At 40.2% G+C, this 19,690-nt stretch overlaps 2 protein-coding genes across 4 annotated transcripts in view; one reads left to right on the forward strand and one right to left on the reverse strand.

The window, feature by feature from the left end:
- The window catches only part of LOC134794643 (dynein axonemal heavy chain 2), a 158,543-nt gene extending 149,200 nt beyond the window's left edge, over positions 1-9,343 (reverse strand). For 2 of the 3 annotated variants that reach the window (XM_063766448.1, XM_063766447.1), the window contains exons 1-12: positions 9,104-9,335; positions 8,102-8,533; positions 6,693-6,974; positions 5,949-6,543; positions 5,427-5,514; positions 4,586-4,702; positions 4,297-4,434; positions 3,709-3,855; positions 3,323-3,442; positions 2,768-2,862; positions 2,599-2,674; positions 2,389-2,514 (exon numbers count right to left, since the gene is read on the reverse strand). In XM_063766448.1, the coding sequence (XP_063622518.1) occupies positions 2,389-2,514; positions 2,599-2,674; positions 2,768-2,862; positions 3,323-3,442; positions 3,709-3,855; positions 4,297-4,434; positions 4,586-4,702; positions 5,427-5,514; positions 5,949-6,543; positions 6,693-6,974; positions 8,102-8,533; positions 9,104-9,182 (2,295 nt within the window). In that variant the 5' untranslated portion in view covers positions 9,183-9,335. Of the gene's footprint in view, positions 1-2,388; positions 2,515-2,598; positions 2,675-2,767; positions 2,863-3,322; positions 3,443-3,708; positions 3,856-4,296; positions 4,435-4,585; positions 4,703-5,426; positions 5,515-5,948; positions 6,544-6,692; positions 6,975-8,101; positions 8,534-9,103 lie in introns of all 3 variants that reach the window. The other variant, XM_063766449.1, reaches the window with a different exon arrangement.
- A 604-nt stretch (positions 9,344-9,947) lies between these two features.
- LOC134795674 (RDS/peripherin-like protein xRDS35) overlaps positions 9,948-19,690 on the forward strand; it is a 32,075-nt gene continuing 22,332 nt past the window's right edge. Inside the window, exons 1-3 of the mRNA XM_063767602.1 lie at positions 9,948-10,023; positions 18,224-18,406; positions 18,787-18,996. Of these exons, the coding sequence (XP_063623672.1) occupies positions 18,245-18,406; positions 18,787-18,996 (372 nt within the window). The 5' untranslated portion in view covers positions 9,948-10,023; positions 18,224-18,244. The remainder of the gene's footprint in view (positions 10,024-18,223; positions 18,407-18,786; positions 18,997-19,690) is intronic.

Below are 19,690 nucleotides of genomic sequence, written 5' to 3' on the forward strand. Positions count from 1 at the left end.
TCTAATTTCAGTAAACTACGGAGAAATTCGATTCCTTAATTTCTATGAAACAGAAGTACATAGGTCGAACAATTTTTTGATATTTTGTAGATTTTGAGTGTTGAAAGGTAATGTAATCGTAAACATTGCTAAATATTCATGCATTGTTGTGTATGACCAGAATTAGGATGTGGGTTGACATTATCCCATGGCCTTATTAGAGTTTAACTGTGCTAGAGCTATTCTTCCCATGGCCCAGTAAATTGTCTTGTAATGTCATAAAAATTCACGTAAGTAATAAAACTGTTTTTGTGTTCAACCTAGAGCGATTCAGTGATTGATATAATGTTTCGTAGTAGATTTGGAGTTAAACCTTGACTATGATAACCGATATAAGATGTGGGAGGAATATCGCCCGACGATGTGGGAGGAGTATCGGACGAATATACTAGGGCTTCCAATACCGGGATCCCGGGATTCCGAAATACCGGGATCCCGTCTGTTTAAACAGATTTTTCAATACCGGTATTTTTTAATGAAATACCGGGATCCCGGTATTTTCAAAAACAAGGAAAATGTGCCTATTATAACGTTTAAAATCTATTAAAATGGTCAAATTCGGCTGTATCAAGAAGATAACTTGCCAATTTAATTAAAGAAGATCATTTAATTGAAACAAGATCTGTGCATATGCGTTAGATAAATATTTGGTGATGAATTCTGATGTTCAGGATATATTAAGGGGCTACCCCACGCGAATGTCCTTCGATCTGAATCCCTTACATTTCTAATGTTTTTTGTAGCTTATTATATTAACAACAACAGCTTGAAGCAATATATACTGCAAAACGTAATTCAAGACCAAAAAAAGTAAGAAAATGTTGCCACTTTTTACTAGCGCGTCTTGTATTTATGCAAAAATAAGTATATAAAAGTACTTTTTTAAATCGTAGGAGTAAAATTACTAATAAATAAATTATCTTAGCGTGATTATTTATCAAAAGGAATTTATTACAAACAAATTATTGCAGTGGCAACATTGTCTTACTTTTTTGGTATTGAATTACGTTTTGCAGTTTAGTATCCTATATTTACTTCATAGTTCATCGCCTTCGAGATATTTGGCATCAAAGTTGAACAATTTTAGGCTAAAAACTTTTTTGTTTGTTTTTCTGGCCATAACTTTTGTGTTAATTAGTTTAAAATGAAAACCCTGGACACGTTTCTCGAGACGTCAAATACGAACCCAAATATTTAGATTTCGTACATGTAATTGTAAGATTCTTCACTGCAAACTAGATACGAAAAAAGTGTTTTTTTTTAGAAAAAATAGGAGATTCGATTCAAAACTTGTCAAAAATGTCGAGTAGCCCCTTAATATAATTAGTTCTTAAAATTTTATCAAAAAGTAGAAAGAAATTAATTGTAATGGCATACGAATTATTGGTGCCAAAGAATATTTATTGGCTGATTTTTAGGTTGAACTAAAAATGTGACTTGTGAAGTCAACAAGGCGGATAAAATGATTGCCAACCTGGAGGGTTCACATAATTATTGCAGATGGCGATTATTGTTTAATATCCTAAGCTAAGGACATACATATCTGGTGTAAAAGTGAGCCTTTAAAAAAAACTCAAATTTTTTAAGCCATTTATAGTCAATACCGGGATCCCGGGATCCCGGTATTGATAAAGACAGTTTCGGTATTAATACCGGTATTGAAAGAAGTCCGGTATTTGGAAGCCCTAGAATATACCCTTCGCCTGATCAAGAATATAATAAGACAAAATCGAGTATGACAGTTAATTACTTAGACAGGCGATGGGTAACCGTAACCCACATTTTTATTTCTGGTTTAAAGGAACATCTCCGACTTTCGTAAATACATTTTTTACAAGGCGTTCAATACGGTTGTAACAGTATATACAGTACGTATGGAGACATGCTAGTTCTTAGGGGCCTGGTAAAGGGTTAAACAACTTTCGCTCAAAAGTTATGTTATTAATCATGAACATGCGTAATTTTACTTTTTATCGAACTTCGACAACTTTTTTTCGATAAAACTAAATAAAAATAACTCACGATCCCGGACACGCACTGCCGATGCAGTCCGCTCTGTGCTCAGCGAGCTGTGTTCGGAGAGGGACTTGAACTCACGGCGCCTTAAGGAGTACGCACTTAGGCTGCTGGCATAGTTTTGCATTTGTTCGATACCGCGTCACACAGAGGGCCTACCGCGAACCACGATTGACGTGTTGCCTCTCTGTCGCACTTGTAAATTCGTACGTAAGCGTGACAGGGAGGCAATACCTCGAACGTGGTTTGCGGTAGGTCCTCTGGTCGACCCGCTCGTGCATCCGCTATTCGTATAATAATCTTGCACAGTGCACACTCATGATTGGTACTTACCGCCGTTAAAGGTTTGAAGAGCAGTCGCTCGTCAGACGAGAGCGAGTCTAGGATCTTGTTATATCCCTTCGTCACAGACAACACACTCTCGTAAACAAACAGTATAGTTTTACTTTTGGCGTACACCTGAAAAAAAGTAAATTAAAAGAAAATGTCACTCGCTAGTTTGTCTAAGAACTTATATCTTGATAAAAATGATAAACTACTTACTACATAAGCATGTTGAGGGATATCCATTCCCAAATTCTCCCAATGTGAAGCTTCTTTGCAAAGTTCTAAAATATTGCTGAAATATGTCAAAAACAATTACGAATTTACTTAACACTTCAACTTCTGTTTGTTGATAGGATGTTACATTTATAAATAAAAATTGACTTACACATCAATGTTACATTCCATTAAACCAGGATTTTCGGCACTTTTTCTCATCAATGTTCTGTTCAAGCCGTTTGCACATTTCTCATCCAAATTATGCTGTACGAACAAAGTAAAAGTAATAGGTAATTACACAAAAAATAAGAATTACAGGTGTTGCATAATATCAAAAAGAATAGATAGTATAGAGGGGTCCTGCCATTGTAAATTTTGTAGTCACTGTAAATTTACTGCCATCTATCGACACACGACTAAAACTCAAAATGAAAACGTATAAAGTTATCAAAAAATGTATATATATGGATAAATGATTTTATTATTTTTATATAATTTTGATCCATGTTCATTCACTGATATCTATGTGTTAAAACTGTTAAATATGAAACGGTGTCGTCACGCCATCTAGCCGAGGATAGGCTAAAGGTGTGTGCGGCATCTATTCGAGAATGACTTTTACTTGAATTCCGAGGCACGTTTTTTCTTTAGACTTTACTCGTCTTATACGAAGTTACATATGTCTTTGATAATATTATACGATTATTTCGTTTTAGAATATTACCGTCCAGGAAATCCATAGTTCTCTGACGGCCACATCAATGGCGCCCATGAGTCTGTTCACGTGCATAATCACGTCTTCAGAGCTGCTGCAGGGCATCATCCACGCCGCGTCTGTCATCACCTGAAACAGAAGTCCCCGTTTTTAAGCCTACCCCGTAACATACCTACCAGGGGGTACCTATATGCAGGGTTCGGCAAAATTTTGAGATCAGCCAACCGCAGTAGAAATCGCCAGTTCTAGGAATCTTAAAGAGCCGCAAATGTGGTTTTCAGTGGTTTAAGAACTCTTAAATGGCCTGTAGAACCGCATGCCGCTGGCGAGGGACGGTTTGCCGATCCCTGACCTAAGGTTATCAGTGTTGAATCTGGATGTTGGTAAGTTCTCACCTTCTTCAAGTAGACCAGGCGGTTCTTCCGCATCCGCAGCACGGCGGCGCGGCCGGCGAACGACGGCAGCTCCGAAGGGTGCTGGCTCCGCGTCGCCACCATGTCCTTCTTCGCTTCGTGGACTTCGTCGCTGAACATGCTCCACACCTGTCGTTTTTGACATTTAATGGGTGTCAAATGTTCTGTCTACTTATTTAACTTTAGTTTAGCAGCGATTATTTCCATAAAAAATCTTTATTAAGACCCCTATTATTTATAGAAAACTTACGCAACGACATTTCTCGCTCGAGGGTTGCAGCGAAAACCAATCCATATACCTGTTATGTACATGTACATTGATATGTGAGATTTGCACCTTTGTTGTAGTACTAACGACTACTGAACTCGCCCGCGGACGGGTGGACGGATAGGTAAGGCACAAGACAATGGAACATTAGATTTTTTTTAAATTACGTTTCGGCACAATTTTTTGATGGCCAGTCCACCAAGCTCCCTTGAAAATGCGAGTAAGCAAAAAATGCATTTACATTACGTACCCACCGTTACTTCAAAACAGAGATTTTTACCTCTCCCTTCAAGCGACATTACCTCCGCAGTTTTTCTTTTGAAGATGCGCCTAAGGCTTTTCCTCCGTGAGTAATTGTTGAGCGAAAAGAGCGCCACTACCGCTTCTTCTAGTTGGTTGACGCCCTCAAACACAGTCTCCACCAGGTTCTCGATTATTATCTGCAGCGTTAATAATTATAAATTACTTTATTCCTATATCTTCCGGTTTCATCGATACATGGCATAAATATTATGCAGGTTCTAGGTATTGAAAGGTAACCCTATTAAAAATTAAAAGTATTGTGTGTTGGAAGTAAGATGGTTGCGGTACCTCGATGTCTTTCACGACTGTGCGGAACTGTAGTATCTCGTCATACCACGACGGAGCCTGCACGTCGAGGATTGTCCCTGACACTGCCTGCACATTTTGCAGCGCATCAAGGAACATCTAGACAGAACATTCAGAATATGTTAGTTTATAGCATTACAGTTTCCGTGTTTGTCAAATAATAGTTACTTGTGCAACAAGAGAATAGTTGCATTTTGCTGCGAGTGCTAACTTTGGATCTCGAACGAAAGATTCTAATTTGGAATCGAGGGGCTTAAAAGCACGAGGTCGAGGTGCAAATATCTTTGGTCTCGTGTTGCACACGCACTAGCAACAAGAATTCGGAAGGTTTTCAATCACATAAACTTTTATAAATTATGACAATTTGACGACCGGTCTGGTCTAGTGGATAGTGACCCTGTCTGCTAAGCCGATGGTCCTGGGTTCGAATCCCAGTAAGGGCATTTATTTGTGTGATGAACACTAATATTTGTTCCTGAGTCATGGTTGTTTTCTATGTATATAAGTATGTATTTATCTATACAAGTATGTATATCGTCGCCTAGTACCCATAGTACAAGCTTTGCTTAGTTTGGGGCTAGGTTTGATCTGTGTAAGATGTCCCCTAATATTTATTTATTATTTATTTATTTATTTACATATTGTAAAAGCCTTATTATACTCGTATATGTAGTTTTTTTGATAATTCAACAAATGAGACGACCACCAAGTGTAAGCAAAATAATCCATTTTGCTCATTGTTTTCGCGCAACACATAACTAACGCTTGTGCGAGGTGCTCAGGTACAATAATGCTACTGTCGACTAATTTTTCTTTCTTTTACCTGCTCTATATGGGCGCATTTTTCTTCAAACTGCTCGCCGCGTGCGCCGCCGAATATAGGCTTCGGGACCGGTTCCAACTCATCAATTCTGTAGGTAAAATTAAGATTAATTATGTGTTACACACATCAAGCTGAAAGAAATGTTTTTAGCACAGAGGAGGAAGATGCAAGGCAAGTGATATTTAATTACTTACCTATAATATGGCATGCGGCCTTGCAGGGTCCATATTATGTAATATACTCTGTAGTATATTCGCAATAAATGCTTTATGACTTTAAAGTTGTGATGTGAGGTCATACATATAAATAGTTGGTAATACCGAGCACGGGAAAACTCCCAGAAAGGTTGACCGACGATCAAAGCAATGACGAGGGGAATCTTACCTTTGGACGAGGAGAGTACAATTGGAATACCTCTGTAGGGTAACGTGTTGTAATGTAACGTAACGATTCTACCTAGAGTAAGACCTGTGCACCAACATGAGAGCAATAAAGATACTATTCTATGATGATAATGCTTACCTTCCAAAGATAATCATGCAATTGCATACATCGATCATATCAAAGCACCTTTGTACAAATGAGTCTATATAATTGAAGATGTATCCAGTATCCAAATTCCATGAGTTCGGCACTTTTTCACTGTGAGCTTCTGCCATGACGTCGTATATTTCTCTATACTTCTTGCAACAGTCTATGCATTTACTAAATTCTCCCAAAGCCTTTTTTGTCTCGCCGTCAAATAAATCGTTGAGATTGATGTAATTTCTGCAGAGAATTATGATCTGGTTGCTTAAAGCCTTAAATAGATTAGTGATTCTAGTTTCTGAACTATAGTATGGGGATTCCATCCATATGAATCTGAAGAGGTTTATGATATGCGGTACATGTGTCGAGATTTCATCCGGGTCGACCACACATTCTAACACAGCGCAGGGCTGCTTGATGACTTGAAGGTATTCTATGTTCGACTTAGCTTCTCTGATTTTCTGTAAAATATCGTCACATAGTGCTTGGAACTGGTGGATAAAGGTCGAGTGTGTTGTAACTAAGATTTTAGTTATATGTCTGACAGCTGGATTTTTTATCTGGTACAGAAGAGCGCTTAGGTTTTCATCTGTAAACAAAATGTGTTTAATGTAGAACCCTTAATTTTTTTCTCCCCTCTCTACCTATTGCAACAATCTACCGGTCATTTTACGACACATGCCAATCAGAATGTTCTGCCACGCACTATTCTACCAAAGATTCATGTAACTTATTTACGTCTATAAATCCAGAAGTCATATTCATCGCTGGGGCACAGCAACTCCTTTTGCGAAGCCACCGATGCCGTGTCCTCTAAGCACGACTTGATCTGATGCGTCCAGTACACCACGACGCCCTCCAACCGCTTCACCAGCTCCCGGTCCGTGCTGGCCTTCTCGAAGGTCAGGTGTTGGCCCTCACGAGGGATGTACAGCACGGTCAGACCGAGCATCTTGAAGTACATGTCTGTTAGTTTGGCTAGGAATGTGTGAATCTGAGAGCAGAACTCGCTTTTTACACCTGTAATTTAATTTAGAATATGAAGAAAAAATCTAAAAAAATAGCTCTTGTCATTTTGAATGTACTTTAGGCACAGACTAGGGCTTGCATTCCGGAATTTCGAAATTCCGGAATCTCGGACAATTTTTCCGATATTACGATTCCGGAATTGATACCCCTCAATATCGAAAATTCCGGAATTGGATTTAAGTACTTTTTGTACGTTTTAATACGTTTATTATTAAAATTTATTAAGAAAGTACACTGTACGGGTGTTTTATGTCGTTATTAAGTGCTTCTTACTCATTCAGTGAACTATAGTATAGGTTTATTTACTTTTCCGTTTGCTAAAGCAGTGGGACAATATGGGCTCATAATAAAAAAATAAAAATACAATAAAGCAGAGCGATTTACTTGCTTAGAATAGTCAGAATAATCTGAATCCTACATAACCACTCACATGCTTGATATTTTTCAGTGACCTCTATTATTATAATAAAATAAGGGTGACAGCTGGTAGCTACAGCTACCAAAAGCAAGTGAGTGAATAAGCGAATTTGTAGAATTGAAATTTAAAAATATTTGGACTATTTATCTTGAATTCTGAGAAAAAGAGGTTTTCTCTATTAACGATTTCGAATCCTGTAGAAGCACATAATATATGATATTCTGAATCATAATTAGGAACTAGGAAGGAAAAAGCCAAACTTAGACCTGCAACTTCTTAAACAACACCACTACCTAAGTAAGGTTAGGAAGAGTAGGAAGCTATTATATTTAACTATTTTCTAAAATTATGCATCGAATGGTTTGCTAGCAACTATAGTTTCCCCAATTAAATACCCCGTATCATAGAAGGGAATAAAAGTAACCATTTTAATAAGGTGGTAAAATGGGTGGGAAAATAAAACGTAGGTACCTACTTCAAATTAAATTTCTCTTAAACAATACTAACTTTAATAAACCTAAAGTATCAGAATTTCACATTTTTTGTTGTTTTATACTAAAAAATGTAATAAAAATATGATAAACCCTAATTCCGGAACCAGTTCCGGAATTCCGGAATTGGAATCCAATATCGAAAATCAGTTCCGGAATTGGAAACTATCCGATATTGCAAGCCCTAGCACAGACTACATGTTACTTACTTTCGGGCCACGTGGTAATAGCGAAAAAATACGGTGCATACATCGTTTCCAGAACCTGTATTAGATTAGACTCTACAGAGTCCACGAATGACCCAAACACTATTTCTTCATGAAACGTTTCAGGCTGGAAAATTAAATCAGGCTTTCTGAGAAAATACGTCAAATCGTAAACTGGAGCAAAGGGCATATCACTGGTAGCCTTGAGTTTAGTTCCACTAAAGTAAATGCAAAGCATAAGAGCTTTTGTTTCAAGTATCCAATCTTCTATGCCTTGCTTGACGTCATCAGTCCAGTCGGAATCTCTCAAGTCGTATAAAGTTGTCATCTTCATGATGAATTCTATAATCTGTTGTAGTTTTTCCGGTTCATATTTAGGTTTTTCTAGAAGTTTGGCAGCTAATTCTCTCTCCAGTTGTAACAACCGTTCCCTTTCTGAAAAATATCAGAAACGTTAAACCGCTTACCTAGAAGTACCTACCTATGTATTGTTCCTGTCTACAGCCCCTGCTCAGCTTATCAAATTAAATACCTCTGTTACCATACCACCGTCTGGTAAGTCACTCAAGTTCAGGATCCATGGTTCAAAAGTTAAAGGCTTTGGCTGCATGCCTGCCCAGGATTGAAAACTTAGGTAAACTTGACATTGATACGTCGCACCAATAAACAGGGGCTCTTGAGCTGCCCCCTACAGTTAACGCATCAGCGTTAACGAAGCAAAACTACAGCTTGGCAAAAAAGAGTAGAAATTAAAAAGTGGCAAAAGGGACGACACTACAGTCGTCCCTTTCAAACCAATATATATAAGAAAACGGGACGACACTACAGTGTTGCCACTTTTTAATTTCTAATCTTTTTTGCCAAGCTGTAACTCGGAACCGCTCGATTAGCGGTCAAGTGTATTATTCCCTTAAGGTACATGTAAAACTGATATATATGTAATAAATACTCAAAGCTGTATGTAGATCTATCAATAAATCATAAGTATCATAAAGAACCCCTTACCTCTTTCGGCTTCAGAGTCATAGCTCATGTCATCGCTCCAAGCGACTTTTTGCCTCTTTTTCTTTCCTTGGTCGCCCATATTGGTAGATTAATTAACTGACCACTATTAACTTAATGTCACTTATTTAACTCACAGTTATTGTAAATTATTTTAAAGACACGAATGCATTATGGTTGTCATGTTTTCCGCCGTACGGAAAACAAATGACAATTATTTATGATGACATTGGTTTACATCAATAATATAACATGTATTTTCTTCGAAGAGCAACCAGTATTTATTGGCAAAGTGCCCTGGCAGCAAAAGCCAACCTTACAAAAAAAAAAAACAGTATTTAGTAATATCCTCTTTAATACCTAATTTATATTTAGATTTTGTTATTAAAATTAATGTTTCTAATTCAAACAGTATATGCGTGTATATTGATTATACGCAGGTACCCGTTGCGTGGTTACCTAACCACTAGGAGTTGGTTTAAAACACGTCGCATACTTACTATAGGGACCGTGCGCGTTGGAGGGTCTACCGTATTGTGGCCTGAATCGGAAACATTTATGTGCACATGTACATAGCCAAAGCAAATGCTACCATCTACCGTTCTCGTTGGAACGTTTCCTTGTGCATAGCCATCTTGTGGGTTACATCGGAAGCATAATCAACACGTTTACGCCTCGCGCCAAAAATCTGACGGCTTCTATGCTGCCTCCTATAGTTCATGCACGGGGCCTATACCTACTCTTTGGACGTCGCGCATCGCAGCCAACCATGGCGTAGGTAAATAACATTCCCTTAATTTACATGATTATTATAAGCAATAAGTGTCAGTTATGACAAATGTGACTAATTGTCAACGTAAACTTGTTTATATATTTACTAATAACGAATCCAATAATTAGATTGATAAACTTAAATGTAAAAGGTTTGTGCAATCCTTCTTCATATATTATATTTTATTCTAATCAAAGATGTGAAGCTTATTCATTAGAGTGAAGATCGGTGGAAAAGATTGCGTACCCTTGATATTAACATTTCTGGAATAAATTGGGCTGAGGCGGAGTCCGTAAGTGCTTGGATAGGATAGCTACGGTAACCACTACTAGATAACTAGGTATTAGGTACTTGAAAAATAGATCTGGTAAAGCGATTATCGATTATGATTTCTCGAAATATATTTAATGCAACTAATATACAAGTGGCCTCTTTCATTGCAGACAAGTGAACGGGTGATTATCTCTACAGTAGGTAGGTATTTAAATATGTACTTAGATACATCACCGCACTGTATTGGTTGTATCAATCGCGGGTTCGACATTCGGCTCGTACCAATGAGTTTCATAGAACTTATGAACTAAATATAGTTTGACTTGCCTCTCTACGAAATATAGTTAGACTACCCGTCCCTCTTTAATTAATACAGTTAGAAAAAGACGGATAGCCCATCTCGCGGCGAGATACTGTCCCGCCAATCATGTGCTTGGGGTCGTTTCTCAAAAAGTTGGCACCGCCACCTGTAAATAGGTTTGTTAGAACTTTCTTTTCATTATGTCTAATTTTTATATATAAAATTTTAACACGTGAAGCGTCATTCACTTGCCATATGACAGGTGAACGATAAGGGTCTATATTAATTCGCATAACGTAATACTCCTAATTCAAATTGGCATAACGTATATTTCGCATAACTTTTAAATCGCATAACATTATTTCGCATAACTGAGTACGCATAATGTTAATGCGCATAACGTAAATTGTCCTAACGATGACTTTGGATAAATGTAATTAGCATAATGGTACTTTGCATAATTATTAAATGGTATAAATAAAATAAAAGGAAGAAAAAAAATGTTACGTCACCAAAAAGCAGTATTTGGAAGCAATTGCAGCCAATTTGAATTTAGTTTAGACGGGTTTTTTCATCCTACCAATTTATAGGTATTATGTTCTTTTACCAGTAGGTACTGACATTTGTCACAACATACATTACATTTGTAATTTTCATTGTGTATTTTGTTTTATTTATTTAATTTAATCTATAATCGGAATTTCGATATCTGCCTCTATCACTCTTGCATATTCGAGCGATAGAGTGGCAGATAACGAAATTTCAATTTTCGGGTTTCGCTTCAGGCATAGGATGTGAAAATTTATTGTGTTGTTATAAAAAAGTACCTAACATCGAAGTGGACCTAACCTAACCTAGTTGATTTTGCCCTGATCCATATATCTAATTCGCTTCCTTTATAAAATTATGCTAATTCATTTTGTGACTATTAAAGTTATAGTTAATGTTGTTATGCATATTTCAATTATGCGGATTCATTGTTATGCGCAATAAGTGTTATGCTTATTAATTATTATACCGGTTCAATGTTATGCACAATTATGTTATGCCAAATCTGTTATGCGAATTCATATTATGGCAATTAACGTTAGACGTATTAAGGGGCTCCCGAACGATAACTATTTAAAATCCACCTTACATATACTCAAACAGTTATTATGTTTGTTAAGACGTTAGTGGACAACTGTTTTTTCATACAAACGTAGACCCCATTTTCCTCCCTGGGTCTTTTTATGAAATGAAATATGAAAAATTTTTTTGTTGCACTAATGTCGTAAGTAGATTTGTGACTTCCCACGGGAAAAGGTACCTTATGAGGGTTTTTAGTTATAGACATATTAAAACGTTTTGTAAAAAGGTGAAAACATGCTCAATTTTTTTATTGTGTGATGAGATGGATGAAAAGAAAAAGTCATGCTGCGTCGCCCCAAATGAATGGGACAAGGGCAAGCGAATAATGATGATAATCTGATACCTTAAAAGCACGTTTGTTTACCTGACCGATTTTGAAAATTCTTTTTTTGATTGTATGTATGTATATGCATACAGATTGGTCCCGTTTTTGTCAAAACCCAGTTCTTATGATGGGATCCATGAAGAATCGAGGGAACTCCTCAAATCTTAAAGGTATACATATAGTGATTTTTGTGTTTTTATTTACAAATCAAGCATATACATTTAAAAAAGTGACATTTGATGAAGTGGAACTGCTGATGAAGATCAGAACGGAACTCTTCAACGACACATAGTTCACGTTTAGCGATTTAGTCCTCTTCGTTATGTTTGTCAAGCAAGTTAAGTTTTTAAGCCACATTTTTCCTTTCAGCCACATGAGTCCTTTGAATTTTCATCATAAAATCAAGCATTTTTATTAAAAACTGTCGCATTTGTTGAAGGGGAACTGCTGATGATGATCAGAACAGAACTCTTCAACGACGCATAGTACACGTTTGGCGATTTTGATTTCGACTTGGACTGGGACTGGGGCTGGGACCCGGACTCAGACTCGGGCCTGGACTCGGACCCGGACATGGACTCGGACCCGGACCTAGACTCAAACCCGGAGTCGGACCTGAACTTGGATCCGGGTACTTATCTAAACCTGAACCCGGACCTGGACTTGGACCAGGACCGAGACCTGGACCTGGTTCTGGACCCGGACCCGGACTCGGACCCGGACCCGGACGTTGGCCCGGTTCAGTTGAGAAATCGGTTTTTGTCTATTAAAGATTATTGTTATAAGTTATAAGCCTAGTAATGTCGTCTCAAAGTTTAGTAGAAAAGATACCTTATGGCGGAGTGATGTAAAATTCCCAAAAAGAGCAAAAGTTTGGTAGAAAATTGTATAGCATACTGAAAAACAAATTTGTTAATTTTAGTTCTGGTCGGGGCCTATTAGCCGATATTATAACCGTACATCGACCGACATTATAAATCATCCAAGTAGCCTGCTATTATACCAAAGTTACTCTCGTCAAGTCTTTCTTAAGCAGAATAATCTTCATTTGGCTCAGTTGCAAGCAATAAATCTGCCATTGGATTGCTGAAAAATACCAATACCCGACGCATTCCCATAAGTAATATTTGAGGTCATCGAACTTCAAAGCCGCACGTTGCATAGCACCGCAATAGTATTGGAGCGGCGTTAATAATAGCGTAAGCGCCAACCGTCATAAGGTAACTTTACCCGTGGGACGTCAGCGTCACATATTATTATTAAGAAAATAGACGATTTATACCATCTAACCCCAAAATATTATTAGTTTAACCTAACTGTTCCATCATCATCATGCCTCTTCATCATGTAACTTAACCACAACGTACCTTTCTTTATATACAAATTATTGTTATTTTTAAATTTTGGATTCTGACCCACCTCGCTTCGCTCGGTTTGATTCTCAATTTAGCAATTAAGTTTCTGTGAATAAGTGAACATTCAATCTTGCTGTCTATTCACCCTGGTAGTACCTAATGGAACTCAGGTTTGGTGCAACATAGGCACACGCTGTTTTGGTCATCAGCTCTATCTAGGGTACCTACTGCTCTCCCAGGACGTGTTGGATGACCAAAACAGCGTATGCCTATGATGCACCAAGTCTATTCTAGTTGTACTACGAGGGTTCAGCATCAGCTCTATCTTGGGTACTGCGCTCCCAAGTGCTCGTTAAGACGTGTTGGATGACCAAAACAGCGTGTGCCTATGTTGCACTAAACCTGAGTTCCACTAGGCACTGCGAGGGTTCATCATTAGCTCTATCTTGGGTTCTGCTCTCCCAAGTGCTCATCAAGACGTGTCGGATGACCAAAATAGCGTGTGCCTACGTTGCACCAAACCTGAGTTCCACTAGGTACTGCGAGGGTTTAGCATCAGCTCTATCTTGGGTACTGCTCTCCCAAGTGCTCATCAAGACGTGTCGAATGACCAAAACAGCGTGTGTCTATGTTGCATCAAACCTGAGTTCCAGTAGGTACTGCGAGGGTTCATCATCAGCTCTATCTTGGGTACTGCTCTCCCAAGTGCTCATCAAGACGTGTCGAATGACCAAAACAGCGTGTGTCTATGTTGCACCAAACCTGAGTTCCACTAGGTACTGCGAGGGTTCAGCATCAGCTCTATCTTGGGTACTGCTCTTCCAAGTGGTCATCAAGACGTGTTGGATGACCAAAACAGCGTGTGTCTATGTTGCACCAAACCTGAGTTCCACTAGGTACTGCGAGGATTCAGCATCAGCTCAGGGTCAGAATACAACATTTTAACCTACTATTGTAATCATCGTAGTGGACAATAAGGTCCCTTTTTATAGAAAATGACACATTTTTCGATTATTTTTAGAAGGCATTGAAAATGATGTGATGGACAGGTGAATGACACTCATTTCAGGTGAATGATGACAAGAAACCAGGTTAACGGCAACGGGCACAGGTTAATGACGCCTCTCGATAACCTGTCAATATTATCATTGGAATTTGTACTTATTTCTCGATAACCTGCTTCTACTATATCGATAGTAGAACCTGGGGACAAAATATCTTTCACCTGTCCTTGATGTCATTCACCTGAATTTCAAACGCCTATATCTTCTAAACTAATTGAAATAATTGCTTCCCTTCCACATTTTCTAATAGTTTAAGTTGCCTTTTAACGATCCCAATAAAGAAAAAATGCGAAAATGCAAAATTTTTAAAAATCATAAATTTTAACCTGGCGGTGCCAACTTTTTGAGAAACGACCATGGCCTACTGTCACATTACCAGTGGCTGCAGCTGGAGTTATTTCATATTTAACATAGCGAAGACACCTGAGTAATTTTCTCGCAGTAGTTTTCGTAAAACCCCCTAGTAGTAACCTCCGTATTAGGTAACCTAACTCTGTAACCGCAGTCACAGAATAAGTAATAGTATCCCCAGTGTTACAGAGTTAGGTTACCTACTAAAAGCGGTCCCCGTGAGCGTACCTAGAATAAGCGTTTAGAAGAAGAGTAGGAGTATTTAACTCGTTTGACCAGGTCAACCAGTACCTACCTACTTACCTTTCGGATTGTTTTAAAGGTCAACCAGTACCTACCAACCTACCTTTCGGATTGTTTTATTTATATATTATCCATACCAAATTGCAGCTTTCTAATAGCACTAACGATCAAAGAGCAAAGCCTCGGACGGACAGACGGACATGGCGAACCTATATAATAATAATAATAATAAGTGGGTGGAAGTGAAATATGCATAAGACGCGAGTTGGCACAATGGCTGTTAACAGCCACTGGGTAGAAAGCGGCGCACACCTCTCGACACCCCTGAGCCGCTCACACCGGTGTTGCCCTTGAGCCATCCTAGATGTCGCTTTTTGTGGGGGCCCATCTTGTGTCACCGTCTGCCGGAAATAAAATTGCATACCGTTTTATTAGGCAGGCGTCCGGTTTTTTACCCCATAGCTCAGTTCTTAGTCCATCGCTTTCACCCAATAACCTAGTTCATTTTAGATTCCATCAACTCTCAATAGTCCTTACACCCTGGCGGGTGCTGCCTCTGCGTGCGTCCCATGACACGGGCAAGGGCAGCCTCCGCTCGGTGTACCCCTTATATTTCATTAAAGTGTCAAAAGGGCCTCTACGTGTTGGCTTCGGCTCCGCGCACGCCTCCCAAAGGTCCGGAACACCATTGTTCCGTGATGGGAAAGACATACAAATAATAATAAGGATTTTATAAGGATTGAGCGAGGAATCTTTCAGGGCGACAGTCTGAGTCCCCTGTGGTTCCTAGCTTTGAATCCCGTCAGCACCCTGCTGAAGGATTTAGGACTAGGTTGCCGGCTTCGGAGAGAGGGTGAAGTCATTTCTCACCTTCTGTACATGGATGACCTCAAATTATTTGCACCAAATAGCCAAGACTTGTTGGAGCTACTGAAAACCACCAAAGTCTTCAGTAGTGCCATCCACATGGAGTTTGGTGTCTATAAATGTGCGGTTATGCATGTACAGCGGGGGAGGGTTGTAAATTCAACAAATTTACAACTTTCTGAGACAATGTCTTTCAGATCTATCTCTGAATCAGAAACCTATAAATACCTCGGTATGTCACAGTCGTTGGGTATTGAGGACGAGGGTATTAGACGGTCGGTGAAGGAGCGCTTTTTCAGTCGGCTCACAAAAGTCCTTAACAGTCTTTTGTCAGGAGGCAACAAAGTGCGCGCCTTCAACGCCTGGGTAATGCCCCTACTCACATACTCCTTTGGCATACTAAGGTGGACTCAGACCGAGCTGGACGCCCTGGATCGGAGGGTCCGGTCACTGCTCACCACACATCGCATGCTACACCCACGCTCGTCAGTTATGAGATTGTACATCCCACGGAAGTGTGGAGGCCGAGGCTTCCTAAACGCCAAGGATCTCCACAACCGCGAGGTGTATAATCTCAGGAATTATTTCCTTAACAACGAGTGTGGGATGCATCGTGATGTGGTGGCAGTAGACAGGAACCTCACGCCGCTCTCCTTGGCAAACGAGAACTGGCGCAAACCTGTGGTACTAAGTACTGCGGATCGCAAGGCGGCATGGGAGAGTAAGGTGCTACACGGGCGGTTCTACAAGGCCCTCACGGGACCCGATGTGGACCTGCTCGCGTCGGTGAACTGGTTACGATTCGGGGACCTCTTCGGAGAAACCGAGGGTTTTGCCTGTGCAATTGCGGACGAAGTGATGATGACGAACAACTATCGGAAATATATCCTGAAGGACGGTACGGTCGACATTTGTCGGGCAACCCGCCGTCCCGGAGAGTCACTCAGGCATATCATTTCCGGTTGTTCTCATCTTGCTAACGGCGAGTACTTGCACAGACATAATCTCGTAGCCAGAATTATTCACCAGCAACTTGCTCTTCTATATGGCCTTGTGGACCGCGAAGTACCGTACTACAAGTACTTACCTGCGCCTGTGCTCGAGAATGGTCATGCCACGCTCTATTGGGATCGATCTATCATCACAGACAGGACTATTGTAGCCAATAAGCCTGACATTGTGATAATAGATCGATCGCAACGTCGGGCCGTGCTCGTTGACATCACCATCCCCCATGATGAGAATCTCGTGAAGGCCGAGAAGGACAAGTCCAGTAAGTACCTAGACTTGGCTCACGAGATAACCGCCATGTGGGATGTTGATTCGACGATCATTGTCCCGATAGTCGTTTCAGTGAACGGTCTAATAGCGAAGAGTCTCGACCAACATCTTGAGAAACTCTCGCTAGGTGGTTGAATCAAGGGTCAGATGCAGAAGGCGGTGATCTTGGACACGGCGCGGATAGTCCGCCGGTTCCTCTCTCTGCAGCCCTGACCACCGGTAGCTTGGGCCTTGCCCCGCTGCTGGCGGCACCCTAGGTTAGGTTTTTTATAATGTGTTTATATGTATTTTTTATCGTTTTGTAAGTGTTTTTATATTTTACTTTTATATTCATATCATAAAAACCCTAACTTAAGACGAAAAATAAATAAAGAGAATAATAATAAATTCATTTATTCGCGACCAACTTGGATCAATAGTGTTAGTGACAGTTTTTATCTTAAGGCTAATGTTATATAATATACACAATTATTTACTTACTAGCTAATTAACTACTACAATCTCATATAACTATTTCTAATAAATAAATAAATAAGCAGATTTTCTCAATAAAACAGTTTAGAGAAAATCCCCCCACCTACTTATTCCTGCGCACATGGATCATGCAGCAGTTATTTATATACAGGCCATCAACCCTGTCCGCAATCATGGTCAGGATGCTGTTGGAGCTGGCCCGTACTCTGCGCACCAGGGATGTGGCTCGTTTGCGCATCGTGGTGTAGAAGCAGTCTACCCGCGCTTCCGCGAACATCCCTGACGCGCTACAGAATCTGGGCAACCCTATCAGCACCCTGTACGCGTTGTTATATTGAACGCGCAGAGCGTTGTACCTTAACACTTTCGGTGCCGGGCGCCCCGTTTCCAGTACACAATGAACGCACATACGTGTTTTTGGCAGTGAATGTGTTAAGGTGCTTCCAGAGGCCACGGTACCAACTGCTATAGAGTCTTTTCTACCTAGCGTTATCCCGGCCTTTGCCAGGGTCCGCTTTTCTACTTGCTTTCCTCCACTTTGCGCGATCCTGGATGTCGTCTCGTGTGAGCCCGTTCACGCTCATATCTGCTTTCACGATATCGAGCCATCGCTTTTTTGGTCTGCCTTGGGGCCGGGGGACCAACTGCTATAGAGTATTAGTGCTAATGTAGTACGCCACTTGCAGAAGCAGCATGCGCCGGCATGCATGGCTTGGGGCCTGTTCGCGTTTAGCCGAGACGGCCGCCATCGCCTGGCCGGCGTGCTGCGCGCGCTGCTCATCGCGCAGCTCGTGGTCTCGCTCTGCATGCTGATCTTCTGTTACAACGCTTCGCATAAGGTCATGATGCTGCTCAAGGATATTCATAAGGTAATAGGACTCATACACCGCATGTTGAAGATTTCTCATACGTGTACGTTTATTTCCTGTACGTGTTTAAGGTACCTTACCTACTTAATTCGAATCGATGTAAAATATTAGCTCATATTGTAAAGCGCCTACTTTAACGCATTCACTGCCAGGGGGCGTGGCCTAGGAACAAACTTGTATGACGGTGGACGCACATGTGCGTCGGGGGCAGTGAATGTGTTAAACGTCTAAGTACTTAATAGGTAAGCCGGTATCACATCCAATGATCAAAGTATACAGGAAATCGTCATACCGCCAGCACGCCGCTTTGACTCTTTATGCAATGGCTATTTTTGCCCAGTTGACTGGCATAGGTACTTTATTTTAATTAAATTGTCCAGGTAGCAGTGGTTCTTCTCCACGGCCTCATAATATTCCAAGCGTACGCGATGAAGCTGCACTACACGAGCGGACTGCGACTCGTCTCATGGCTGCTGAAGTTCTCGCACTGGTCGCGCTCGGCTAAAGTCTGCCGCGTGTGGCTTATCAGTGGCACGCTGATCGCGCTCAACGGCTTAGTGGTGTACAGTGCGCTCAACGGGACGCTTCAGGTGTGTCACTTGTTCGGTACAACTTAATTAGGTTCACATTTATAATACCTAGGTATAGCCACAGAATAAATAATATTACTACCGTACAGAAAGGAAACTTTCTACAAAACCGAAGTTTGACAGCGGTTCAGGGTCGAATCATGCTGTCCCTTTCTAATATATGGCATTATCCCTTTCGGCTATGAAGGGTTGTCAAAATTCAAGCCATTTATCTTATCTGTGGTCGTGCACGCAAAGGGACGTCAAGTTGTGTCAACCCTAATAATTGCACGGAGCAATGCTGAGCCGAAAGGAGGGGTTATTCCCACTAGTTACCACCAAGTTCTTACCAGTGGTAACTACTGGGAATTTTTTTCCCACCTTTTACCACTGGTAACTACTGGGAAAAAAAATTCCCACTAGTTAAAGCCTGACAACAGTTTATTTGACCCTCGCCATTTTGCGGATTTTCAATGGTACTAATTTCTTTTACTGGCAACAAGTACTCTTTGACAACGAACGTTGGATGTCATCGAATGTCACCGATGTAAACAAACGGAAAATATCTACGAATATATTCAAATATAAACGGTTTTATTACAAAAATGCCAAAAAAAATTACCAGAGATGCGAAAAAAATTGTAGTGAATGCAATCAAATACTTACAGCTTAAAAAAGACGAAGGATTACATAGCATTCCAATAAACAATGTTTT

This window comes from Cydia splendana, chromosome 1 (genome assembly GCF_910591565.1).
Source record: "Cydia splendana chromosome 1, ilCydSple1.2, whole genome shotgun sequence".
In the NCBI taxonomy this organism is placed as follows: domain Eukaryota; kingdom Metazoa; phylum Arthropoda; class Insecta; order Lepidoptera; family Tortricidae; genus Cydia; species Cydia splendana.